Below are 23,905 nucleotides of genomic sequence, written 5' to 3'. Positions count from 1 at the left end.
ATACGACCGAGGGCGTGGCTACTGACCAACTGTCAAGTCTGATGGCCAATCACATACCGATTATAACATATTAAGTAGAACCTCAAAACCAATAGCATTGCCAGTTCTGCTGCGTCAACCTGAGAGGTGGGGGAATGGGCGGGACCCCAGAGGGTGGCGTTACGCTGAGAACCAGCAGAGGGCAGCACAATATTTACACACCTCTTTTATTATCCGTCAGCAGCAGTGTTTATATGGGCCCAACTTGACGTTTGGACGGTTTTTTTTTTTATCCTCGTCCAGGCGTCATCACTCGGATAATCACCATATAGTGCTAGAAAATACTGTACTTAGATATCTGATCTGGCTGTAAGTCCGATGTAAGACATGAAGAAATACGGGGAGCTATGGAGAGTAGATTCTGTGTTTTGAGCGACAACGAAGACCTCCACAAGCTAATTTCAAACACCGAGAACAATCTCCACTTCGAAAGGTAAACAGATAGAAGCTGCTAATGTGTCAAGCTAGCAGGCTTTTTGGGGGCTGTGTATATTCCCTGGAGGACAACTGGACGTTGCTTGTCATTGCGTGGCTCGTGTTGTTATCGCGAGCTAACGTGACAGCTGTTTGCATCGCCGCAGTCTCTCAACGCGATACAGTCCAAATCCGTCGGTGTGTCAAGCGAAACGCATTCACTCTTCCGCTGTCTAACTCCCTGCTAACCCCAATGCACGTGTCTCTTCAGGTCTAAAACACTGTTTGAAGAGATCCGTGCCTCCATCAACAACAATGACGAAGAGGACCGCTCCTTCTGGAGGCCCGTGCTGCCTTGGGGGGGCGTCTTCACCATCAAGGCTGGACGGAAGGCCATATCGTGCACCCCGCTGTACGTCAAAATCAATCTAAAAAACACATGCACCATCGACGGCTTCCTCGTGATCCTGTATGTGATCCTGCGGGACAACCAGGGCTTCCCCCGGGAGCTGGCCGTCTTCCTGGGCAAGCAGTTTGTGGAGTACTTCCTCCGCCTGATGGACTCCTGCGACTACACCACAGTGAAAATGCTGTGGATCTGGGACAGGATGTCGAGGAGACAGTACCGCTCCGAGATACGCAAGGCCGCATTGGAGATTGACCTGTTTGGTAACGAGCACGAGAACTTCACGGAGAACCTGGAGAACCTCATGTCCACTATGCAGGAGAGTCTGTGCACCAACTGGAGCTGCCCGGCCCGCTTCCAGGAGTTCATCAAGACCGCCATCAACATCAGGTAAACACAGACTCTGTGTGTCAGAACTTTAGATGCCAACATCTGGCTCCATCTGGTGTTGCTCTCAAATGATACAAGATATCAAATGTCCCTCTGGAGTTTGTCACCACCTTAAATACCACTGGTGGTGCAGGTCAGCAGGTGTACTGCTCCATCCTTAAATGGGTTTCATTCGCACCCGTTGACATGCTTAACAATAAAAAACTATCACCTGTCTCATCGAAGTGACACAAAGAGTGCATGCATTGCTGTCTCCACCTATTTATTTGTATGCATGTTAAAAATCCACATTGTCTTGGTTTGAGGTATATATCCTTTCAGGTCAGTGCGAGTTCACGTTGTGTTGTTGTCCCTCGTTTCCTCCAGCCCTCCCTATGAGCTGCCTCACAGAGACCCCATTCAGTCGGCCGCGGACGAGTTCTTCTGCCCCAAACTCCTGCTGTGCTCAGAACTGGGGTGAGACATATGGAGGGTGTTCATCATTCTCTGTTCTCTGTTCAGTCTTATTCACCTTCCACAAATTGCTAATCCTTTTTTTTAAACAGGTGTGATGGTCTAAGGGAGATCTCTCAGAGGGTTTTCTGCCACGGACCCCCACCCTTTGTCATCCTCAACATGCAGCAGTGGAAGTCAGAAGAGCTGTCCTATGTCCCTTACCATCTGGCTCTCTGCCAGCACAGGTATGGAGCTCCCAGGTGTGTTTCCACTTGCGATACATTAAAGTGGCACCGCTGAGAGGTACGATCGGGATGACTTTCTCCACGTTGGTAAACAAAAAGAGGGCTTGTTTTTTTAAACAATACTCAGACACAAGATTATTTTTTTTAAACTGGCTAATTAAAGCTGAAACTGCCAAAAAATTATAGCAAGTTTCTTTCTATAGATTTTGCACCTGCAAGAGGAAGTATCTAGAGATTCAACTTCTTACTCCTGCCTGTTTTTTTGAGAGAGAAAAAGATGTTCTCACAAATATTTATGCTCTTACTTTGATTTTCCTGGACATTGTTGGTGGCTCTTTTCTGCACAGATACTTACTAGAGGGCGCCACACTCTTCAACAAAGAGGAGCACCACTACTCCGCAGCCTTCCAGATAGATGGCTGCTGGATGCACTACGACGGTCTGAGGAGTGACAATCTGATCCTGTTGCACAAGCCGCCAGAGCTCCTGCTGCTGTCCTCTCTGGTCTACATCCGCGCCTCCGACAAGTGAACTCGCCTTCATCACAAGAGGACACGCGGATGAGCAGGAGTCGGACCAGTCCTTCATCCACCCTTCCTACAATTGGGTTGTCATGACATATGCTCCATTTCACCTGAATGCTTGCAGAAAGCTTAGCGCGCAAAATGGAAACTACTTTTAGGGTGGGGGGGGGGGGTTGCATGCTTGGAATCCAAGAATATAATGGACTATAATAGTCCTATAATATTAAATGACCGTGGCAGTGAGCAATACACATCACATGCATATGCAGTTACCCGACACACAAGAAAGATTGGCGTAGTTTAAACGTCATGGTTGTTAGATGGATTACACTGTGAGGGTGCATTTGCTATTGAGCAGCCTTGTATGGGAGATGACACTGTGTCTACATTTGGGCAGTTTCATTGTACATTTATACAGATCAAGCTTTTCCTTTTAATTAAACTGGTGCTTTCTCTATTTACACTGTGGTCTAAAGGATTAGAAACAACCAACGTCCATGTCAGGTTAACTTGTTTTTTCTTAAGATGCTTGAATTGGAGCATTTATCACAATTAATGCATAAAATACAAAGTTCTTGTAGGGGGCATATCGTGAAAAAAACTCCTTTTCTGTAATTGTGCACATATTTGGATTTTAGTTGGTTACTCAAAAAGAAAAATTGTCGGCTGCCTTGATGGTAAAACGTGACTATAAAAGCGTCCCCCTTTTAAATTATATAAAGGTTGAGGGCAGTCTGAAATATATATCTTCTTGACAAGCTGAAATAAAACTGTCCATACTGATTAATTCAAGCATTTAAACACTGGCTCCGCACACACTGCAGTCACCAACACAGTAAATGGTTATTTTTTAATTTTTTTTTTACAAATCATTTTTAACCTTCAATAATAACTGGTATCACACAGTGCCTCTGCCAAGGAAAGTTTGTGAAAGTGGATCCTGTCGAGTGTAAAGCCATGATCAATTTTCTACTTTTTTTCTATGCAGAGTACAAATACAAATATTTTGGAGTACACGTGTATTGATTTATTTTGTTGCACTTGCATTGATGTATATGACGAGAGCCACATAAAAGCAGACAGTACCTTTTAAAGGCAGGCATTTATTTTAAACTGGGTACAACTGCACCACACAAACTGACTAAAATGTAAAATGTCTTCAATCAAAACAGGATCAAATGTGAAAAGCTACCATTTCTACACCTATGGTTATCTTGTACTTCCAGTATTAATCCACAGGATATAAAATTCAAGATCACCACCTTACTCCAGACACACAATGGGACATGTAAACGAAGCAGAGTGGTCATTTGGCTAACATTGACATCGGTTTCAAAGGATTTCTCTTTCAGACAAACAATACAGTGCCAGTCCATTGCAGACCAGGTGTTAGTCATCCTTTGGCTTTCTTTGAACAAGCACTTTGGTGAGAGTGGTGGCAAAAACATGGCATTGGTTAGGCCTTAAAGAAGTAAATCCATACAATTTTAACATCCCTTCTTTTTGCAGATTCACATTTGCAGATTTTAATCAGCGTCACTCCAAAATTCATTAAAGACGTAGTGAATATACACCTTGGAAATCATCACTGTACAGAACATAGATGCTAGGTGAATCATGGCTGCAGCACATAATTACGCCGGCGTGATTTGTGCTGTGGCTACTAAGTGATTGCTAATTATGTCTATTGTACTAGATCAAACAAAAATCAGGTTACAGGACAAACGATACAAATTATAAATACAAGTCTCAACTTTTGCATTACTCTTTCTAAATAAACTAGAAATCATAAAAGGTAAGTAGTCTATATGGTGACGCAAAGAATCTGCAACAAATCAAATGTAATGTAAGTCCTTGTCTATAGTAATGGTTTCCCCAATGTTTCAAAAACACAGTTTAGAGTACAAGCGGAAGAGAACGTCTCGTCTATCTTGAGACTTGTATACGTGGTGAAAATAGCTGTATAAAAAAAAAACAAGTGCTGTTTACATTGGTGTTTGGCCATTAACTAAATTAATGCAATAATTGTTAGCAATCCATCTGAAATCTACCTCAAACATATGCCTTGTACAAATTAACCAGCATGCACAACAAAATGACAACACAAGACATGAGGCAAAGTCAACGGTGACGTGATGTTTCATCAGACGTCCACGTCACCAGCCAACAGCGTGAAGCAACAGACATGCCATGGTGGTTCCGTTAGAGCAATACGAGATACCTTGGCTTTTCACACACACCAGAAGTCTTATTGCATTATCTAAATGCCATCATCCTAAATTAAAACATGTACAAATAGCTTGTAAGTGCAATGAAGAGCGTGGTTTAAAGTTTCCACTTGTGTGCAAACATCAGCGCACAAAGCAACTCAAACTAGACTTGACCGTTAAGTGACTAAACAAGACAAACCCCACCTAGCCTTTCATAGACCAGTGCCCTCTAGTGCGGTGCATTGCTTCACCCGTCTGCTAGCCAGACCCAAGGCTGCAGTGACCCTCAGCCAGCATGGAGTCAAACACAGCCAGGGGAACACTCTGGTCTCCCTCCCAGGACACAGGACTCGTGACAGTGGGAACATGGCTCGAGTTGGCTGTCAGAGCCATTGGTGCTTCATCGTTCATCTCTAAATGAGATGGAAGAATGGCATGACAATACATTAGCAATAGAGGACGAGAAGAAAAGGTTTTCAACTGTGGCACTCAAAAGGACAATAAATAAATAAAGCCATTTCCAGCACTGGGAGGTGGGAAAGATGCACAAAAGTAATGTTTTGGCACCTCAAATGAAGCGGTGAAGAGATTACCTCCAGCCTGAGCTTGCAAGCAAGATGGTGACTACACCAGGATCACATGTTTGATATCAGATGTCAGCCCCAATCACAGAGAGAAAAAAGTATTGTTCATAGCCAAGAGTGTGACAGGCCAACGGGAACAGGATTTGAGACAATTACAAAGCATGGTCATATCCAGCAACAGGAATGAGAGTCTGGAAATCGCTTACTGGGCTAAATTTATATATATAAAAAAAAAAAAAAAAATTAGATTTAGATAGACTAGTTAGTTAGATTAGACTTTAGATATTTATGGAGGATAGAAGTTTGTGGTTTTTCCAACCACAGGCTTCCCTTTCAGTTTTATTGCATGGTTGGCCAATAACCTTCACGCAATTACATGTGCTTAAATCAAATAACGACGATCTTACGCAGTAATGGAGCAGAGGCTGAACAGAGGTTGACCTAATTGGTGAGGCAACACAGACAAACAGCTGAATCCTAAATATAGCACCAGTTGGTATTGTTTACAGACCAAAGGGTGAAAAGAGGGCCAAGATCAATTTCAACTATTGTGAAGAGCAAGTGCATGACCCCGACCTTCGGAAGATGTAACTGACGCACGAACATGGGGATTTTAAAATGTCTAAGAATGAAGCAGAAACTAGTGACAGTCACTCTCGGGAGAGTTTGTCACCTCTACATTGACCGGACAGGGACACACACACGCATGACCCAGTGCAGAAAGACATTTACACAGACACACGGCCAACAACCACATATTCATACAGATAAACCAGCAAACTGCAGTTTCTACAAAATATGAACACATGGTTCCAGTTGCAGCAGGGAAATTATAAAAAAAATTTAAAAAAGGATTTGAGTGTTTAACACAATTAATGCATGAAGGAAAACAAAAAAATGTCTGCTAACGTAACAGAATCTTTGAAACAAAAGTGACGGGTTTTCTCCCACAGTCCTCTGGGAAATGGCTCGGAGTCCTCATTGTGGTCCAGCAGCAGTAGAGCGGCCGTGCCAACAGCTGTCCCAACCACTCTCATCTCTGCAGCCATGTTTGTGGTCCCCCTCTAGCCAGCCAGCTAGCCCGGCACATCCATCCACCCAGCATCCATCTCCCTCTCCTCTGGTGTTCACGTTGGCGTGCAGCGCTCCTCTGCACCTGGGAGGATGAATGTGGGTGAGGAGGAGCAGGGGACAACAAAAAAGAAACGTCTTTGTGTCCAAGTTCTCTTAATGGGTCCTAGCTGGCTGGGCCATGGGTCAAAGGGCAGTCAGGCCAAAGTTGCACCGGCAATACATCATGCCGCTCGAGTCCAACCAGCTGTCTGAGATGGGGTCATAGCGCTGGACAGTGTTCAGGTAGGATGATCCAGAGTGACCTCCCACCACATAGAGGTAGTTGTCAACGATGGCAGAGCCCACACCTGTAAGACGATGTCAGTCACATGTAGATAATTACACAGATTGCTCACTATTTTCTGGATGCAGTTCAGGTTCAAACGACAGAGTCTGCACGTATGGGCAAGATTACACTTAAACCTATACATGTCGTATCTTTAGAAGATACCACAGGGAGGGTCACCAAAATACAATGTGTATAAATTGTGCAAATAGGAACTTCAGCTAAAGTGCGATGTAAACTCACCAGTGCGAGGTTCATTCATTGGCCGACAGGCTGTCCACTGGTTCTGATGTGGATCATACCTCTCGATACTTGACAGGTGCGACACCCCGTTGTGTCCGCCCACCACAAATATGAAGCCGAGCATGACACCGACTCCGAAGTTGATCCTTTTATCTGCCATGGGGGCTACCATTTCCCAGGCGTCCTTGCTCGGGTCGTACCGCTCCACGCTGTGTGGAGCAGATGAAGCACAATATTAATTTAACACGTTTTTTTAACAAAACATAATGGTTTAAAAAAAAATAAATAATTAAATGTAAATTGATCCGACCACCCAACACTGTGCACTACCTCGAAAGACACCCAGCAAAAATGCTGTAATAATTTACTAAAAATACGTTTCAAGGAACTATTTTTTCAATGATGCCATAGCTTTAAAAAGAAATTTAAAAAATCCAAACATGTTTTATTGAAAATTGTCTAAAGCATTGTGAAGGGAAATCAAGCTTGAATTCAGAAGGTGTATGTTGTATATTTCAGTGCATTAATGCAGTTTTGTATTTTCTTCATTCATCAGTCTAAATGAGCACTTGTGTAACAGACACACACACTGCACACAATGCATCCTGGAATACGCAGGCACAGCTAGCACGGCTCCACAGCAGGAGAGATCAGCTTTCTTAGTCAATATAGCATGCACAAGGGAATGTTTATCTTCAGTAGACATTTTCCATCAGCACTGTCTGGACAGCCACATAAAAAAGGGTGGCAAATGTTCCCTTTAAGTCTACACACTTTGTTGTTACTTGTCTACAACGTGCAAAAAAACCTACTCCCTCCTTCAAAATGTATTTTAGGAGCAGGGAACCTACTTCACATGCAAATTAAATGTTTAAATAGAATACTTCATTGGATCGATATTCACTTCAAGCTACAAAGAAGCCAAAAGTTTTGGGTGGTCTGATCACAAACACACAATGCAACGGGGAAACCAAAGGCTGCAGTGAAAATGAACCCCCTGACAGCAACTGGAACACTAGCAATCAGGGATTGTTTTTGCAGTATGCAAGGACATACAAGCCATTGGGGAAAGGAGAAAAAAAGAAAGAAATAGTCCCCAAAGATTCTCCATCCAAACACATTCTCCTGAGGGGTTTTGGGAGTCAAGGAAACAAGCAACAGAGACTCTAGAGATCCACAGCAACAACAACAGGTCTAACCAGCAACAGTCAGGCACCCTCTCTATGAAACTTCAGCAACCACTTCTCTCCTGACTCCTGTTCACTCATTCAGAGGGCCCTGGCCATTTTCTCAGTAACACTTGACATCTTTGAAAAGAAGGTCAAGGCAAAGAGGTTTACCGTACCATACAGAGAACCGAGTAGCTACAGAATGAATGATTAATTATGCCTTGCTAATTATTGGGTAAGCTACAGAAGATTAGGTGAAATAGTTTGCTTCTGGCACTTTCATACATGTTCCCTAATTGATTAGATAAATAAAAAGTGTCCCACCCATAATGTTTAACGGCCCATGAGTTGCAATATATTTTATGCAATAAAATTAAAAGATCACATCTACTCTGTGGCATTACCTGTTCATGTGGGCCGGGCCGTAGCCTCCAATAGCGTACACCATACCATCCAGCACAGCGGTGGCGAAGCAGCTGCGGGACTTGGTCATGGGAGCCACAGGCTGCCACTCCTTCAACTTGGGGACATATTTCTCCACCGACTGGAGGTAATACTGGCCGTCATAGCCTCCGAGGGCATACAGCTCGCCTGCCAAGACCACCACCCCGAGCGTGCTGCGGCACTCGGCCATGCGCTCCACCGAGGACCAGGTGTTGCTCTCGGGGTCCCAGCTCTCCACTGTGCTCTCGTGTCTCCGATAGCTAATGCCTTGTCTCATGTGTGTGGCGATGCCTCCCACCACGTACACCTTGTGGTTCAGCACTGCCACTCCAAATTCATATCGGGGTACACTGAGAGGGGCCAGTCCTATCCACGAATCTGTCCGAGGGAAATACATTTCTATGCTGCAAGAGAGAGGGACAGATATTATCAAATCAGTCCGTCGTTTAAAGAACACATTGACTACAGAATTTAGAAAGTTGCCTTTGCTTAAAAGTATTATCTACACACAAAGTGTTTACCTTTCTAATGTTGCAAACAGTCCAGCCTTGCCTCCCACTGCAAGCAGCACCTTGGGGGCACACCGTGGCCGTGCCGACAACACAGTCTGATAGGAGAGCCGGTGCTCAGGCATAAAATGATATTTGAGGGCCTCATTAAGCAGGTGCTTGCATGCATGGTCATCTCGTATAAGGTGGTTGGCTTCATATAGGCGAGTGAGAAACTTGACGCTGAGTAGAGGAAGGCGAACACAGTGCAGCAGCTGAGCCAGATGCTGCTGTCGCTCAGTCACATCATATTTGATCCATGATTCCAGGGCGTAAAATACAGTCTCCTCTGTGACCACCTTAAGGCAGTCATTGGACACAATTTCATCCAACTCCGCCCTCGTCAGTTCAAAAAACTCCTCCGTAAGACAAACTTCCTCAAAGTTCTCACAGATGAACTTAGTTGCGGCTAGGCACAGGTCATGACAGCCGTATGTCTCTGCAAAGCGGGAGATGCCTATACAGTTCCCAGCATCCAGCTGGCTCTCTAAGAAGGAGCAGCACTCTTTAAGTACTAGCTTAACCTGGAGTAAGTCGGCAGCCGGTAGCAGCGACTCCACCGTCTCCTGGGAGATAAACACTGTGCCGGTGTAGGCATACTCAACAATGGCCTGGAAGAGAGAGAGAGAGAGTAAAAGAGTCACATATAGAAAAACTATGGTACAGCGGTTGGTAATGTGTCCACCGGCTCCAAGCATACCTGCAAGGCCGTTTCATCGATGCACTGGAATTCCACTTCAGAGGTCTCTTTTTCCGACAAGTTACCCGTGAACATGGCCTTGAAGTATGGGCTGATGCTGGCCAGCACTACTTTGTGGGCATGGATCTTGGCATCACCCACACGTAGGACAATGTCACATAGTTCGTGATCCTGCCGCAAGAGCTGGAGGCCTTGCAGCAACTGCTCGGAGTGAGGCCGCTTCAGACTGGCAAACATATAGGACTGGTCCTGCTGGTCCATCTGAGTTCAGGAGGAATCCACACGTTAGTGCATTGTTGGCATCTGCTGCAGTGACATTTTCCAATTAACTGGCATGTGAGCAACAGCCAATGGAAATCCTGTACAATTAACTATGGCCTCTTGTCCACTAGACCACAAGCAAGAAAAGTCAATTAAACATAGGCCTTGCGACATGACAATTACAGCACGCCTTAAGGAATCATGCCAGGGTTGTAGGATGAATTCTGGGACGTGGTGTAGCAATACAGTAGTTATTCCATCTCTGTTAGCAGTCCACTGAGAGCAAAGTTAAAGACGCATGATATTCTTAAGCCAGTGCTAACGCTGCTTAAAGACAACCAACCGCACTGGCTCGTAACGTTAAGCGAACATGATGTGGGTTAACCTCAAAATGCATGAACACTGCTGTGCTTTACGGCATTTAGTCACAATAACGGTAGCTGTTGGTTTTGTTGACCGAGGCCTTGGCTTGATTTCTGACGGAGGACATGGCCAGAACCCTCTTAGCTTCACGGCAACAGACAGCTATTGCGCTAGCTAACCCACTGTAACCGACAGCTTGGATTTTGCAGAACCAAATTCACCGGGGTTTCACGCTCATACAAACATCAACATCAATGTTCCAAATACACGGCGCCCTTATCCGTTTCATTGCAGTGCAGTCGGCGCAGGTTAGCTGCTAAAAATAAATACGGTTACTGTGGCTGCATCATTGATTGATATACAGTAACATGGCTGACAGATACGTGACGTTACAGCTGGCTGTCAGATAGCGTGTGTCAACCGTCAAATGAGGGAAAACCCACCTGTAACCTCAAGACCGTCTGGTGAGCCGCTGAAATGACCGATTGATCAGTGGCGACGAGTGCGAACCCGGCGGGGCGGTGAAGGAAACAAGCTGCTGCCTCAGAGCCACGGAGCTACAGAGGAGCTCTTATGGAGACCAGCGGGGAGAGCAGCACACCCACTTCCGGTGCTTTCAAAATAAAGCCACACTTGCAGCTATTTTAAGGACAACAATGTGATACAACGGTAGTGAACTTTACAAGTAAATAAAAATAACTATGTTCTACAGTAAACGTGGAGGCAAGGATGCAACCCTTGATGGCATTTTACAAGTCATTATTCTTGTGGCCAATGTTTAGTTTTTTCTATTAATACAACCCAGGACGTGTAGATGACTATACTATATACACAACATTTATGTATGACAGTAAACCTGTAAAGCACAAATAATAAAACAGAAATCCTACACAATGCAAAGTTCAAAACCAGATGTACACAAATCAACATGAAGGATATGTATGTTGCAAACTGCGAAAGTCCAGTTCTAGTTTTTCATTTTAATTTATCCTTTCTATCTCCTTGGTGACGGTCGGCCGCCTGGAGGAGCCTGAAACTCACGTCACCATGGAAGCGCTCAGTTTGCGACATGTATTCGCCATTTTGCTTCCTCGGTGTGTGCGCGCGTGTGAGTGTGCGCTTATGTGTGTACGTGGGGGGGCTCTTCTCCGTGTGAATACCTCTGTAGCTTTCACACGTTCAACACTCCACACAGCAGCTGAAACAAACCGGGGACATGTCTGCACTTATGGAGCCGTAGCTGCCGCAGCGTGACACGGACACCGGGACGACGGGACGTTAAATAGTCTCGCCGAGCGTCACGGAGGAGCGCCTGCGGGGAGGAAATTCAAGGTCTGCTTTCTTGCTGTTGTTCTAACTTTGCTCGCCCGAGTCAGCCACCACAAACCACTGAAACAGTTGGCGGAGTTAGCTTAGCTTATCCTTAGCGGCGCAACGGTACGGTAGCTACGGCTCCACGTAGCTACCCAGTACGGGCGCTTAACGGTCACTTAGTCGGGGATTGAGTCCGACCCAGTGCGGTAGAAGTGGCTCTGGCTCCAGTCGACACACTGCATGGCATAATGTAACGTAATGCAGCTGTGAATGTTACATAAACCCTGCTGCTGATAACTAACGTCGCCGTGCTTGACAGCCACAAGTGGTTGTGTTTAATGGCTGTGATCTAACGTCTGTCTCTCTCGTCTAACGAAGCGATAGTTCACGATGATCGATCGTGATGTTGATAAGACATCAGTTAAACGCGTGTGTGTATGTGTGCGCGCGTGCGTGTGTATTTACCCTGTTCATTTATTTTTCCCTTCTGTTTTGCATTCACAGCTTGATGAACAGGCGAGTGGGTTTCCATCACAAACCACTCAGGATGAAATCACGACGTAAAGAGGACGGATGTTTTTGTCCTCACAGGATTATGTTTGCTCTTTTGGATTCTCAAATTTGACCACGACCTCAAGTCCGTCGACAATGATACCTGGATTGATCTCCCGTGAGTTACAGGTGCTGCTTCTGGACCTGAAGAATTACCAAAATCGCACAAATGGGGTGGAAGAGCTCAAACACATCCTCTCAGAAGTGGACATGAAATCTGTCCCGTCTGGCAGTATTGAGGAGTTCATCAATTTTCTCCCTCGGCTTCTGGATGACAGTAATTTTAAAGTGTTGTATGGCACTTTACAAGTTTTAAACTTACTCATTCAGAAGCTGGATACGGGTGTAGACAGATATTTCCAACAGATAGTCTCCGTGGCTCTTAAGGCCCTCGGCGACACTCACACCATCACCAGAAATGAATACATGAATGTGTTTCGACAGCTGATAACAACTCTTGCGCCACAACAAGTGTTGGATCTCGTCATTGGCAACTTGAAGCACAAGAATTCAAGGGTTCGGGAAGATGTCCTTAACATCATTATGGCAGCTATGCTCTCTCATCCCAGAAAAGATTTCAACATCCCAAAGCTTTGTTTTGAGGTTGCGCCATACCTGGCAGACAGCAAGAGGAAGGTCCGCCACGCTGCACTTGAGCTGTTTGCTGTGTTTGACTATTGCCTTGACACAGGAAAGAAGCAGCCTCTGATGAAAGCTGTGGACATGGTCGAACTCAATGAGGATGCTGAGGGTCTTATGGCAGCTGTACAGGCACGGCGAGCAAGGCACGTCCTTCCCAAACTCTCTTCAGAGGGGGTAGTGGAGTATGGCTTGGTGGCCCCCAAACCAGCACATCGGTGCTCCCTGCAGTATGGCTCTGGGGCAGATCTGGATTGGGTGATGAACGGAGGGCGGATAAGCAGCGCCAGGAGCCACACAACTGAACCAGACAGTGACCGATTGTATGGCTATGGCAGCCTAGGCTCCCTCACTGATGACCTTCCACTTCAAAGGAGGATCGTCAGCGCGGGTAAAGGGAAGAACAAACTACCCTGGGAGATGTCAAGCTTCCCTTCCGCTGAGAACGACCAGCAAGGCAGTACGCTGAACATAAAGTGCTCCGAAAAGGTGGGATCCATCATCACTGTTGATTTGCAGTATTCTCACTTATCTCTCGTAGATAATTAAGCCATCTGGGAACATTCCCGGATTTAGCATATGGTGTCTCTAACTATGATTTTCTGTTATGATAAGACAGCTTACAGGGTTGTTATGGCATATTGTAGGTTAATTTACCCAGAGAACAGATGGAAATGTTGTCTTTTTAGTTGCCATTGATTGACACTAATGAAGCAGCTATTGACTCTATAAACAGCGTTTACCTTTTTTTCTCCTCTAAAAATAATATTTGTAATCCAATGCAATTAAAGCTTAATCAGTCATTTGTTAACTGCCTGTACAGTCTTTAGGAGCACCAGAGGGCTTTTCATATTGACTTTGAAATCAGAGAGCATTTCGGTGACCATGAAGTCTGTTGATTTGTCAAGCAGTGCAGCAAGTGCAGTCATTGAAGAGTCTGAAAGGAGTGGTTATTTTTCTGTGCTTGCTTTACAGAGGGATGATGAATCTAAATCTTCATCTTCAAAAGCCGGGGGTCTTGTTTGTTTACTGTCAGAAATGCATACTAGTTGTTTGAACAAGCTGAGTCACACCCGGAGGCACCCAGCCAACACTAAATCTGGGTGGTGTCACTTTCCTCAGAGAGAGTGTTTGGGTGTGAAAAACAACCTAAATATAGTTTATATCTCTCATGATGCAGGATGTATGGAGTGCAGCAGAAAGATAGTTCTATGTTACACATCTTACGACATAGAGATCTGCAGCGTCCTCTTTAATCAACATCTGCTTGTGCGTATGATTTCCTATTGTTTGACAGCTCATAATGCTTGATAAGAGGTTTTCCTTTCTGTTCTTTTGTTTTTAATTACTTGAAATGAATCTGCATTGGCAGGGTAACAATAGACTGAATTGTATTGTTGAATATACGTCTCTCAATTAATTAAACAGTGGGAAGAATAGACAGGTCAAGTCTGACAGCACTCCAGGATCACTGACACTATTCCTGGTAGAAATGCTGTAGGTGACTGGTTTCCCTGCACAGTGAAACTGTCGCTGCAAAGATGAGCATCCAATGTGAGGAGAAGAAGCCATGTGAAAAAATAAAGGTGAACCTCCCACTTTGTTGGGCAAAGCATGTATTGTGGAATACATAACATGTCGTACTTTATTAGCTAACAAATGGGAATGATTTGTTAAGCTAAACCACTATCGGCTCTAATGGTGTCCATTTGTTGAGAGGAATGGCTCCGTTTCATGATATATTGATTGACAATATTTTGTTCTGGAAACTATTATTCAGCTTAGCCTTCATTTGGAAAAAACCTTCTGTTTACACCAGTGTCTGTTTCCCAGCAACCCCATTACCACACAGCACACTTACTGAAGGGGCAGTGACACATAATTGGATATATCACGGTGGTATGCTTGTAAAACATGGCTTATTTACTGCTCTAGTGTTGATTGCCATCACACCAAGTGATCCACAATGAGTGCTGATCAGGTTGAAGGCAGTGGGAATTCTCTCTCTCTCCCTTCTCTCTCTCTCTATCACAGAGGTCGGGATACATGCACTGATGCAAAAAGCTGTCATAATTCCGTCTTTACTTGATTTATACTGTCGCAGAAGATCCTTGCAAATGCCAGCGCCTCTTGTCTGAGCTAGAAAATACATGCTACATCCCTTTGGCCAGTGGATGGAATTACACTTAGAGTCCTGTTTGTTTAAGGATTGCTTTCCACGTCTGCCCACTAATAGGTGGCAAGTAAGGATGTCCGTCCCCTGTCCAAGAAGATGAGTCAAGAGAACTACATACCCAGTTTCAGTAAGTGCCAATACTCTTCTTTTCTCAGTATTACACACATATGTATTCCATACAAGGTGACAAGTACAACCAGCTGGTTGTCATAGTCCACTTTAGCCAAACTCAATTTAGAGCTGTGTTTAACTTGATTAGCATGCTGACTCATGGTGCCACATGTCACCAAAAGCCCTGAAATGAGCACAGTTGCAAGGCAGCTAAGTGTCATACCAGTAGAGACCATGACATTCACAATCTGTTCAGTTTTCTGAACTGTAGCCTGATGGAATGTTATGGATACAATGAATCCTATCAGAAACTGGTCACCAAACTCTCACTAGTCACCAAAGTCTCAACAGTTTACCTTATGGAACCACTTTAACCCTTGTACATTCAGTAAACCGTTTCAGAGAATGCCGCTGTGTGAGGCAGGATTATTGTGTGAGCATGATTCACCCCTAAATGTCACTCAGTTTGTAAAAAGTAGGCCCTTCTACATGGTATTCATACATTGGGTGTATATCACTGTCAAGAAGCTCTTGTAATTAGCTGACTGCTAAAGGTAATGTTGCCGCTGCTGTAACTGTAGCACGGTGTTGTGGGTTTATAGCAGGTTGTCTGTACTGTTAAGTTAAAAATGACCTGCCAGCAGCTGACTACCCCTCAGTTTGGCAAAAGCAGTAAAAGGAAGCCCAGTGAGAAGAAAAGCATAGTAGCCAACATAATTATTCTTGCCCAAATGTTTTCTAAATGGATTTGTGTTTCCCACCTGAGTGAATTCTGAATGAATGGATGGATGGGTGGATGGAATATATTATACATATATATATATATATATATATATATATATATATATATATATATATATATATATTTATAATTTATTTTAATGCAACGCATAAATAGTCATAATTGGTATCGAGCTGTAAGTGATAATGAAGCTATTGGAGTAATAATAATTAAACATACCTCATCAATAGTCAAAAATAATGTAGTGGAAATAATCCCCCAACCATAGTTTATTATACAACTATATTACAGAACATACATGACTTAATATAGTAACTAGTATTACAATAATTGTAACCCCCTTTGTACAACATACTTTAAAAGCATTGGTTTACAGAGAGGTTGTGACTGTCATGTAAGTTATTTGAGTGTTGTGCAACCCTGTGAGCATTATAGTGTAACAAATATCAAAATAAATATACTTTCTAGGTTCTGCACAGCCTCAGAAGCCACAATCCTCCAGAAGGAGGGAGTCCCCTGCACGCCTACGAAGAAGTGGAAGCCTCAACTTGGAAACCGACATCTTTAAAACCACCAACTTCTCTGACCCAGATGTTGGTAAGGAGTCATTACCTCGCAAGTATCTGCTTGTAAAAAAAGTTGTAAAGTTCATTTTGATAGATTGTGTACACAAAAAATGGGTCCTTTTTTAATGCCATTTTTTTCAACATCCAGACAGTCGGGAGCCTTATTTCCACTGTGTTACCTTTTTTTCTACTCAGTATTTTATGGTTCCTGACATGTGAATGCTCTGTCTCACAGTAGCACCCAAGGGACGCGTTCTCTCAAGGAACCCCAGTGTTGAGCGCACATTCTCCCTCCCCTCGAACCCCACCCCATCCGGATCCTTCCTGCTGCCCTCCTACCCACTGGCCTCACTCACAGGAGGCATGCTTACTCCGACACTGTCCCGCCGTCATTTAGACTCCTCGCTCTCTATGTCCAACACATGGCCCAACAAGAGAGAGACCACCCCTCACCAACGAGACACCAGCCCATGGAAAGACACGACAGTCACAGCAACGGGTAAAAGAACTAAGTGAGCCGTCCGATGAATGTAAAAATGTTGTGGCCTCTTTGTATCTGTTTTTAATCCTCCATGTTCTTTTATCGGCCATGTTCGACCCCCTCCAGGAGACCATCTCTCTAGCAGATGCTCTCCCCGGCCTCTTCGTGCTTCCCTTGTGAGTTCTTCTTCTACTTCGTCTTTCCGCCGGGCTCTGAGCAGCACCAGGGCATCCCTATCTATCTCGCCAGTTGTCCCACCAGCAGAACAGGTCCAGTCCCATAATAGCCAGAGGTCCAATACTCCGGGCAGCCCTCAGAATCAACAGCTAGAGAGAAACCTTCATCTGGACCCTGATGGAATCAATGTGGTGCAAGAAACTCAAGAGGACAATCCTCTGGACATGCAGGAGGTCAGCAAACACACGTAAAGAAAGCACACTCTGCCGGTCTAGGGGGTTAAAGTTTGGCTCCTTTAATCATATTCCTCCCCAAGCTCATATGTGCCAATTTGTGTGGTGCTAACAGATGCTGAACTCCCTGCGCTCATTGCGCAACAGTGCTGCCAAGAAGAGGGCCAAGGTGAGCCTTAGCAGTTCAGATCCAGACAGCCCTGACTCGGCTGTGAGGCTGGACCTGGGTCTGAACTCACCATCACACACCTCTCCAATGCTTACCAGCTCAGCCAGCGAGAGTGGTCTTTCCAGTCTAAGCTCAGTCGCCAACTCTAGCTTCAATGGCATCATAACCAGGTAAGGGCTCTGCATTTTGCTGCATTTAGCATATGTTGTTATGCTCCTGTAGACTAGATGATCTGATTTATATAGGAAAAACACACAGCATGTTATATCATGTTGGAGATGTATGCATGCATGTCCTATGTAAACACAAACATAAAGATAGTGTATAACATTATGTTACGAGGATTACAGTATGTCAGGACATAAGTCATTCCGGTACTTGTTGTTATATGTCATTAAACTGAGCAAATGTTAATGTTAAGCACGGTTCCAGTATTATTTCTCACTTCCGTCACATCCGTCAACAGTCCCGGAAACTCTGCTCCTCCAGGAATGAAATCTTGCATTGCGAGAGTGCCTTCTGCACAACTGAGGTCTTCTGTGGACTTCAGCAGCCTTCAAGGTATAAAGGGGATAGTATGGTTTTGCCAAACTATTTTTGGAATTGACTTTATTATATTCATGCTTTTTTTTGGTTTGTTTTCCAAGCATTGTCACAGAGAAACAAACTATTGTCCGACGTGGGTGTTGTTGGGCAGAGAGTCACCTACTCCAACGGTATAACCAAAACTGAGGAAGAAAACACAGGACCGTCCCCTCCACTGGTTAAACCAGCCTTCCGGGAATCAGTCAGAGCTCTGAAGCCTGTCAAAGGTAAGTCAAACTGATGTCAAACCAAATAAAGCTTTTTCCTTGAATTTACCTGGTAATAATATTTGTTTGCCTAGATAATTAATCTACTTTGATTCTTAGGATCTCAGAGCCACAGCAGCAGGAACTCACCAGCCACAGACATGGCTGAAGGAGTAATTGGAAGAGGTCAGTTTCTTTAGATCTTGATTTGTACCGTAAGTTATCATTCAATTGTCAAATATTCCGTTTGTCATGGTGTTCTAGCTGAGGGCTGTTTTACAAAAGATTGAAAGGCAAGTAGCATGCCTCCCTGAACCCTATTGTTAAGTTTTCAGTGACATTGTTTTCCCATAATCACAAACTGTCACTGTGAACAAATTCTGAGTGTAAATACATATCATGACTGATTCTTCTAGCAGTTGAGAAGGTTTAATGTCCAACAGTCTGATTACACATTTAAGTTATCTGCAAACATCCCCCTCGTGCTTCCTAGGCATGTTTGGCACTGCGGTGTCCTCCAGCCGTCCAGGGGCTGCCCCGTCACTTGAGCAGGGTGATTCTGTGTCCAAACCCCCCACTGATCCCTCAGCAGCCACCTACAGCCACGCTGTGTCGGGCAGTCGCCTAGACAGTGATGACAGCCCACGTCCAGAAGAGGTTAAGGTTAGTCACCCTTTGTCCAGTGCTAAATCATAGAACGTCATACAAAGTGTCCAGTTACTAAAGTCCCATTTTGTGTGTTTTCTACTGCTGCATGCACAGCAGAGGGTGAAGAATGCAAGGCTTAGCCGGGATCAGCATGAGGGGCAGTGTCTGGATCAGCATGAGGGGCAGTGCAGTCAAGTGGACCATACACGAGACAAGATCCGCCAACGCGTGAGACAGATGCTGTCTGACTCACCCACAGAGGAGAATAGAGTATTAATCATCAAAGGCAAGAGAAGATTTGGAAACCTCAACCTAATGTTTTGTTCTTTTGCTGAACTTTATATTCCAATTTATATATAATCAGTTTAAGTCAGAGTTTGAATTCTAGCTAGTTTAGATTTTTCTAAGATGAGTAACACAGCACCTTTGTTGCCATATTAAACTTTTGCATTTAATTTTTTTTTTTTTTTTTTTTTTTTTTAAATGTAATCAATCATATATGTAGTTCATAACGTTTGCATCACAAGCCTTGAAATTATTTATTTCTGTTGTAGATCTGCATCTCAACGGCAGCACACTGGCCTCCACCAAAGCAGACCTTTTCTCTGACGAGTCTCCGATCAGCCCCACCAGTCCTGTCAGCCAACTAGGACCCCAAAGCCCCCTCAAGTGCTTCACTCCACCCCACCAACCAAGCCCCCCCACAGTGCCCCCGAATCCCAAAGGCCTCTCCCGTCTTAGGAGGGCCCCTAGCCTCAGCAGAACCCGACCATCGCTGTCCCACAGCTCAGGTTAGTAGACCTAAAAAAAGACCAAATCTCAATGTGTTTTTTAAACGACCAACAATGTCACTGTGTAGCTTCATAATCTTGCTATGTATCCTCTCTCAGTGGGTCCGACACTGGCTTGCAATTTAGCAATATTCCACCGCATTATAAATGGATGAACCAGTTTCAACAGGTCTTTGCTTATTAAAAATGTTGAAACATTAATTAGACTGTCAGAGTTATCAGAGCATGGGGGAATGAGATGTTTGCTTTGTGTAATGTGCCAAAATGCTTTGTTTTGACAACCTACTGTTAATGCACCACCGCCCACACGCACTGCTTGTTTTCAGACTGATAGAGATGTAACATGAGACCAAATCTGTGTGTTGTTTGGTGTCTGACGGGGCATTTAGATGAGCTGTCCCCTGGTACTATGGGCCACAAGAAAAATCTCTCAGAGCCTCCGGAGCTGTGTCCGTTTTCCAAGCCTGAGCTGGCACTGACACAGAGCTTTAACCTGCTTAGCTCCGAAGACTGGTGAGAAACACTTGCATGTTACAGTATCTCAGATGCACTGATTCGTAGGACAATAGTTTTGATCTAACTCAAATCCAGGGGTTCTAAAGATGTTGTATTTGATTTATTGTTTCTATCTTCAGGGAGAAGAAGATCGAGGGTCTGATGTTCCTGCGCAGTCTGGCTCACTACCACTTAGACACACTCCAGGGCAGGCTTCATGATGTCTGCCTGTGTCTCATTCAAGAGGTAGTAGAATGTGTTGTATAACACACTATGTATTGATATCTTATTTTGCAGCTCATTTCTCAGTCTTTTAGTAACTGACTGCCAGCAATGCTTGAATTACCCTGTTTCCCATTGTGTATCAATAATGTCCATGTTTTTCAGGTGAAGAACCTGCGGTCAAGTGTCTCCAGGGTTGCAGTATGTACACTGGGCGACCTGTACACACACCTAGGGAAGGCAATGGACCAGGAGCTGGAGGGGACGGTTAGAGCTTTACTACAGAAGGCCGGGGAGAGTAACGCCTTCATTAGGCAGGATGTAGATGCAGCCCTGGGCTGCATGGTCCAGCACTGCACACCAACTCGTGGCATCAACGCTTTACTCTCTGGGGGACTCAGGTCAGGATGTATCTCTGCATACATACACCTTGAAGTAATGTTTTACCGCACTCACAATTTATAATTATTGTGTAACGCTTTCAAATGTTAAATGGTTTCCCCGCTACTGACAGCAACCTCAATGCAGTGGTGAGGAAATGCACCGCCCAGTACCTGGCTAATCTGGTCGAGAAGGTTGGTGCTGCCCGCCTTCTGTCTGGAGGTAAAGATCTCACAGACAGAATCCTTCCTGCCGTCACCAAACTCGCTCAGGACTCCTCACAGGAAGCCAGGTACCCTTTGTTGTTTTTGTTGTTGCTGCATGCACCTTTTAGTTTCGAACACATGGATTTTATTGAGCTTGTTGAATATTACCTGATTTATAAACTGTTTGTAGGGCATTGGTTGACACATGCCGTAAAAAAAATCCACCTTGTGACTAGAATAGACTACAATGTAATGCAATCCAAAAACACAGTTTTTGTCGACTCTATCGGAGATGATTTTACTAATATTTGATGACATAGTTTGTTGGATCAAAGTTGTTTGTAATATTGTGTTGCCCCGTGTATGAGTTCACACTATTGAACTGGTTCAACCCACAGGTACTTTGGGCGTCGAATGCTGCTCTCCCTGTCATCCCACCCAGACTTTGACAAGATCCTGGAGAAATACATCCCCACCAAAGATCTGCCGACTGTCAGAGACACTGTCTTTACTCTCAAAACAAAGGTACAACTTATTTTATGTATGTCTTCATAACATTTATGGTGCTTTAGCTAAAGGTCACATCTTCAACTTAACTGGAGATTGTTTTTTTAGGGTCTTGGTGAGATGCCCCAAGAAACCCAGTCAGCCAGGGGTAGACGCTCCCTCCCAGGCAGCGGTACAGTCAGGGCCTCATCCCTCACCAGAGAGCCACTCAATCAGACCAGCCGGTGGGTGTAAATATAAGCCAGTACAGCAGCACGGTACACTGTACGACACTAAATTCAGCCTTTTAAGCTAAACACAAAGTGTACGATGCATATAGAAAGTACAAAGTATTCATACATACTCACAGGTTTGTAAACGTAAACCGTTTGATGTACTTTGCATCATCTACAGGGAGTCCAATAGCCATTACAGCTGTAGATCTCAGACACAGAGTATTGCAGACAAGACCGAATACATCAAGCAGATCTCAGGTCTGCTGGGTTCAAAGGACTTCAGAGAGAGGATCAAGGGAATCGACCAGCTTGTGGCCGACTGCCAGCACAACCCCAACATGGTCATCAATAGTATATTCCCGGTTAGTACTAGCATGTATTTCTTTTTGAAGCCTATCAATATGTTTGGTCATGGTTCTCAATTACCATCTAGTCACATCACCAAATCTCTCTTTTCGCTCCGGTTTCCCTTCTTTCAGTTGTTTGATGCGTTCAAGGCCAGGCTGCAGGAGTCCAACAGCAAAGTCAACCTGTATGCCCTCGAGTCTCTCCAGAAAATCATCCACTTGTTAAAGGACAATCTGTCCCAAGTGGTCAACATCGTGGTCCCAGCAATCATGGACAATCACCTCAACTCCAAGAACAACGCCATCTACTCTGCAGCTATTGGAGCTATCAATGCACTTGTTTTAAATCTTGGTACTCTTCTTGAGCCTTCAAACATTTCCAATAGAAGTTAATTTAGAAGCTCATTCTAAATGGAGAACTGTCTATATATGACTTTGTGATGTTCTTTGTTTCCATGACAGACAACATACTTCTTCTTCAGCCTTTCTGCACCAAGGCTCAGTTCTTAAACGGCAAAGCAAAGGTGGATCTTATCGAAAAGGTTGCAGGTGTGTATGTTGTAATTATTCTAAACACTGCAGTAGTTTCAGTCCTTGGCTCTTAAATTGGTTTGTATGTCTGACCAACTCTTGTTCCTCCTCGCTTTCTGTGTCCAGATCTTGTGACAGAGCTCTACCCTCGCAAGCCCCAGATGGTGGAGCAGAAAGTGCTTCCCTTGTTGTGGCACCTCCTGGGCACCTCCACCCACAGTGGTACCATTCATGGCCGGGGCGGCAGCGTGAGGGGATCTACCGCCATCCTGTGCCAAGCCCTTTACGCCCAGATGGGGCCCAGCCTGACTGAGTGTGCTGCCTCCCAGCCTGCCAATGTCCATAAAGGTTTAAATGAGGTCCTGAGGACCTTATCCTAAAGGTAAAACAGAATCCAAACACTCATCCTGGAAGAGAAGAACACTGACCTTACTTGAAGACAGAGATGTTCTACATTTCTTATAGTGCCTGCACTTTTATATCAATAAAGAGAAAGTCCTTTAAAAAGTAGGAGCTCTTAATCTTCTATTAGTGAGATTTCCTCTGGTACAGAAGCATGGACAATTCTAACATACTGACATCAGGTCTTACACAATATCAACCTGCTCTCTTTGCACTTTGAAAAGGTAGCTCATTATCATGATAGATTTCATGAGTTTTACATTTTACCATCCTATGATTGTCATTGCTTTTTTTCATAATCTAAATGTACTGTAGACAAATCAGAGACACTATTGCAGAATGTGAGATTGAAATGCACAAAAGACGAGGAAGACAGGGACCTGAAAGGTGTATATTTTTGCTGTTTCATCAAATGTGATGTGATATTTTCAAAATGTCTTCTATAGTTTTTTTTTTTTTTTGAATTGAGATTAACAAAAATAGTACAAAATACAGCTCAAATGTGTATTTGCACAGTATTAGCTTTAATCTGTAAATGTATGCCGTGTCATGTTACAGTTTATAATTTATATATTGTGTAATGGTTTCAAAGTCTTGTTAATGATGTGCTGAGTTGATACCTTCTGTTTTTGCATGAACAAAATTTACTGGCAAGAGTAAAAGTTGTTTGTATTTTTGTTAAGGATATATATATATATATATATATATATATATATATATACACACACACACACACACACACACACACACACACACACACACACACACACACACACACTGACGCTTGGATCAAGGTTGGGGCAGAACCAATTCTCAGTGTGAAAGGAGGAGTTGA

At 44.1% G+C, this 23,905-nt stretch overlaps 3 protein-coding genes across 6 annotated transcripts; 2 read left to right on the top strand and 1 right to left on the bottom strand.

Annotated features, from left to right (window-relative positions):
- The first annotated feature begins 180 nt into the window (after window positions 1-180).
- c22h14orf28 (chromosome 22 C14orf28 homolog) lies at window positions 181-3,240 on the top strand. Of its 2 annotated transcripts, none has more exons than XM_034563591.1 (5): window positions 181-472; window positions 725-1,249; window positions 1,616-1,705; window positions 1,795-1,929; window positions 2,277-3,240. In XM_034563591.1, the coding sequence occupies exons 1-5, from the start codon at window positions 387-389 to the stop codon at window positions 2,458-2,460; spliced, it is 1,020 nt and encodes a 339-aa protein (XP_034419482.1). In that variant the 5' UTR covers window positions 181-386; the 3' UTR covers window positions 2,461-3,240. The 2 variants fall into 2 exon arrangements, with proteins under 2 accessions (XP_034419482.1, XP_034419480.1); XM_034563589.1 differs by having other exon boundaries at window positions 1,795-1,944; window positions 2,277-2,599.
- A 296-nt stretch (window positions 3,241-3,536) lies between these two features.
- Window positions 3,537-10,997, bottom strand: LOC117751650 (kelch-like protein 28). The gene is made up of 6 exons (XM_034563588.1): window positions 10,818-10,997; window positions 9,751-10,011; window positions 9,024-9,661; window positions 8,463-8,906; window positions 6,890-7,098; window positions 3,537-6,668 (listed from the first exon to the last, which is right to left on the bottom strand). The coding sequence occupies exons 2-6, from the start codon at window positions 10,009-10,011 to the stop codon at window positions 6,505-6,507; spliced, it is 1,716 nt and encodes a 571-aa protein (XP_034419479.1). The 5' UTR covers window positions 10,818-10,997; the 3' UTR covers window positions 3,537-6,504.
- Window positions 10,998-11,420: 423 nt separating this feature from the next.
- On the top strand, window positions 11,421-23,748 carry LOC117725345 (TOG array regulator of axonemal microtubules protein 1). 3 transcript variants are annotated; one of them, XM_034525460.1, is made up of 23 exons: window positions 11,421-11,706; window positions 12,193-13,368; window positions 15,116-15,182; window positions 16,377-16,505; window positions 16,713-16,973; window positions 17,082-17,365; window positions 17,481-17,704; window positions 18,001-18,095; window positions 18,182-18,346; window positions 18,446-18,511; window positions 18,819-18,988; window positions 19,088-19,259; window positions 19,528-19,764; window positions 20,154-20,277; window positions 20,400-20,505; window positions 20,647-20,882; window positions 20,996-21,154; window positions 21,467-21,593; window positions 21,684-21,799; window positions 21,969-22,152; window positions 22,270-22,489; window positions 22,600-22,686; window positions 22,795-23,748. In XM_034525460.1, exons 2-23 carry the CDS (start codon window positions 12,262-12,264, stop codon window positions 23,046-23,048), a joined length of 4,590 nt encoding a protein of 1,529 aa, XP_034381351.1. In that variant the 5' UTR covers window positions 11,421-11,706; window positions 12,193-12,261; the 3' UTR covers window positions 23,049-23,748. The 3 variants fall into 3 exon arrangements, with proteins under 3 accessions (XP_034381351.1, XP_034381350.1, XP_034381349.1); XM_034525459.1 differs by having other exon boundaries at window positions 16,710-16,973; window positions 19,091-19,259; XM_034525458.1 differs by having other exon boundaries at window positions 16,710-16,973.
- The last annotated feature ends 157 nt before the right edge of the window (window positions 23,749-23,905 follow it).

The sequence above is a fragment of the Cyclopterus lumpus genome, chromosome 22 (assembly GCF_009769545.1).
Source record: "Cyclopterus lumpus isolate fCycLum1 chromosome 22, fCycLum1.pri, whole genome shotgun sequence".
NCBI lineage: Eukaryota > Metazoa > Chordata > Actinopteri > Perciformes > Cyclopteridae > Cyclopterus > Cyclopterus lumpus.
The sequence above is the reverse complement of the archived record's forward strand: the minus strand, read 5'-3'. Positions and strand labels throughout refer to the sequence as shown.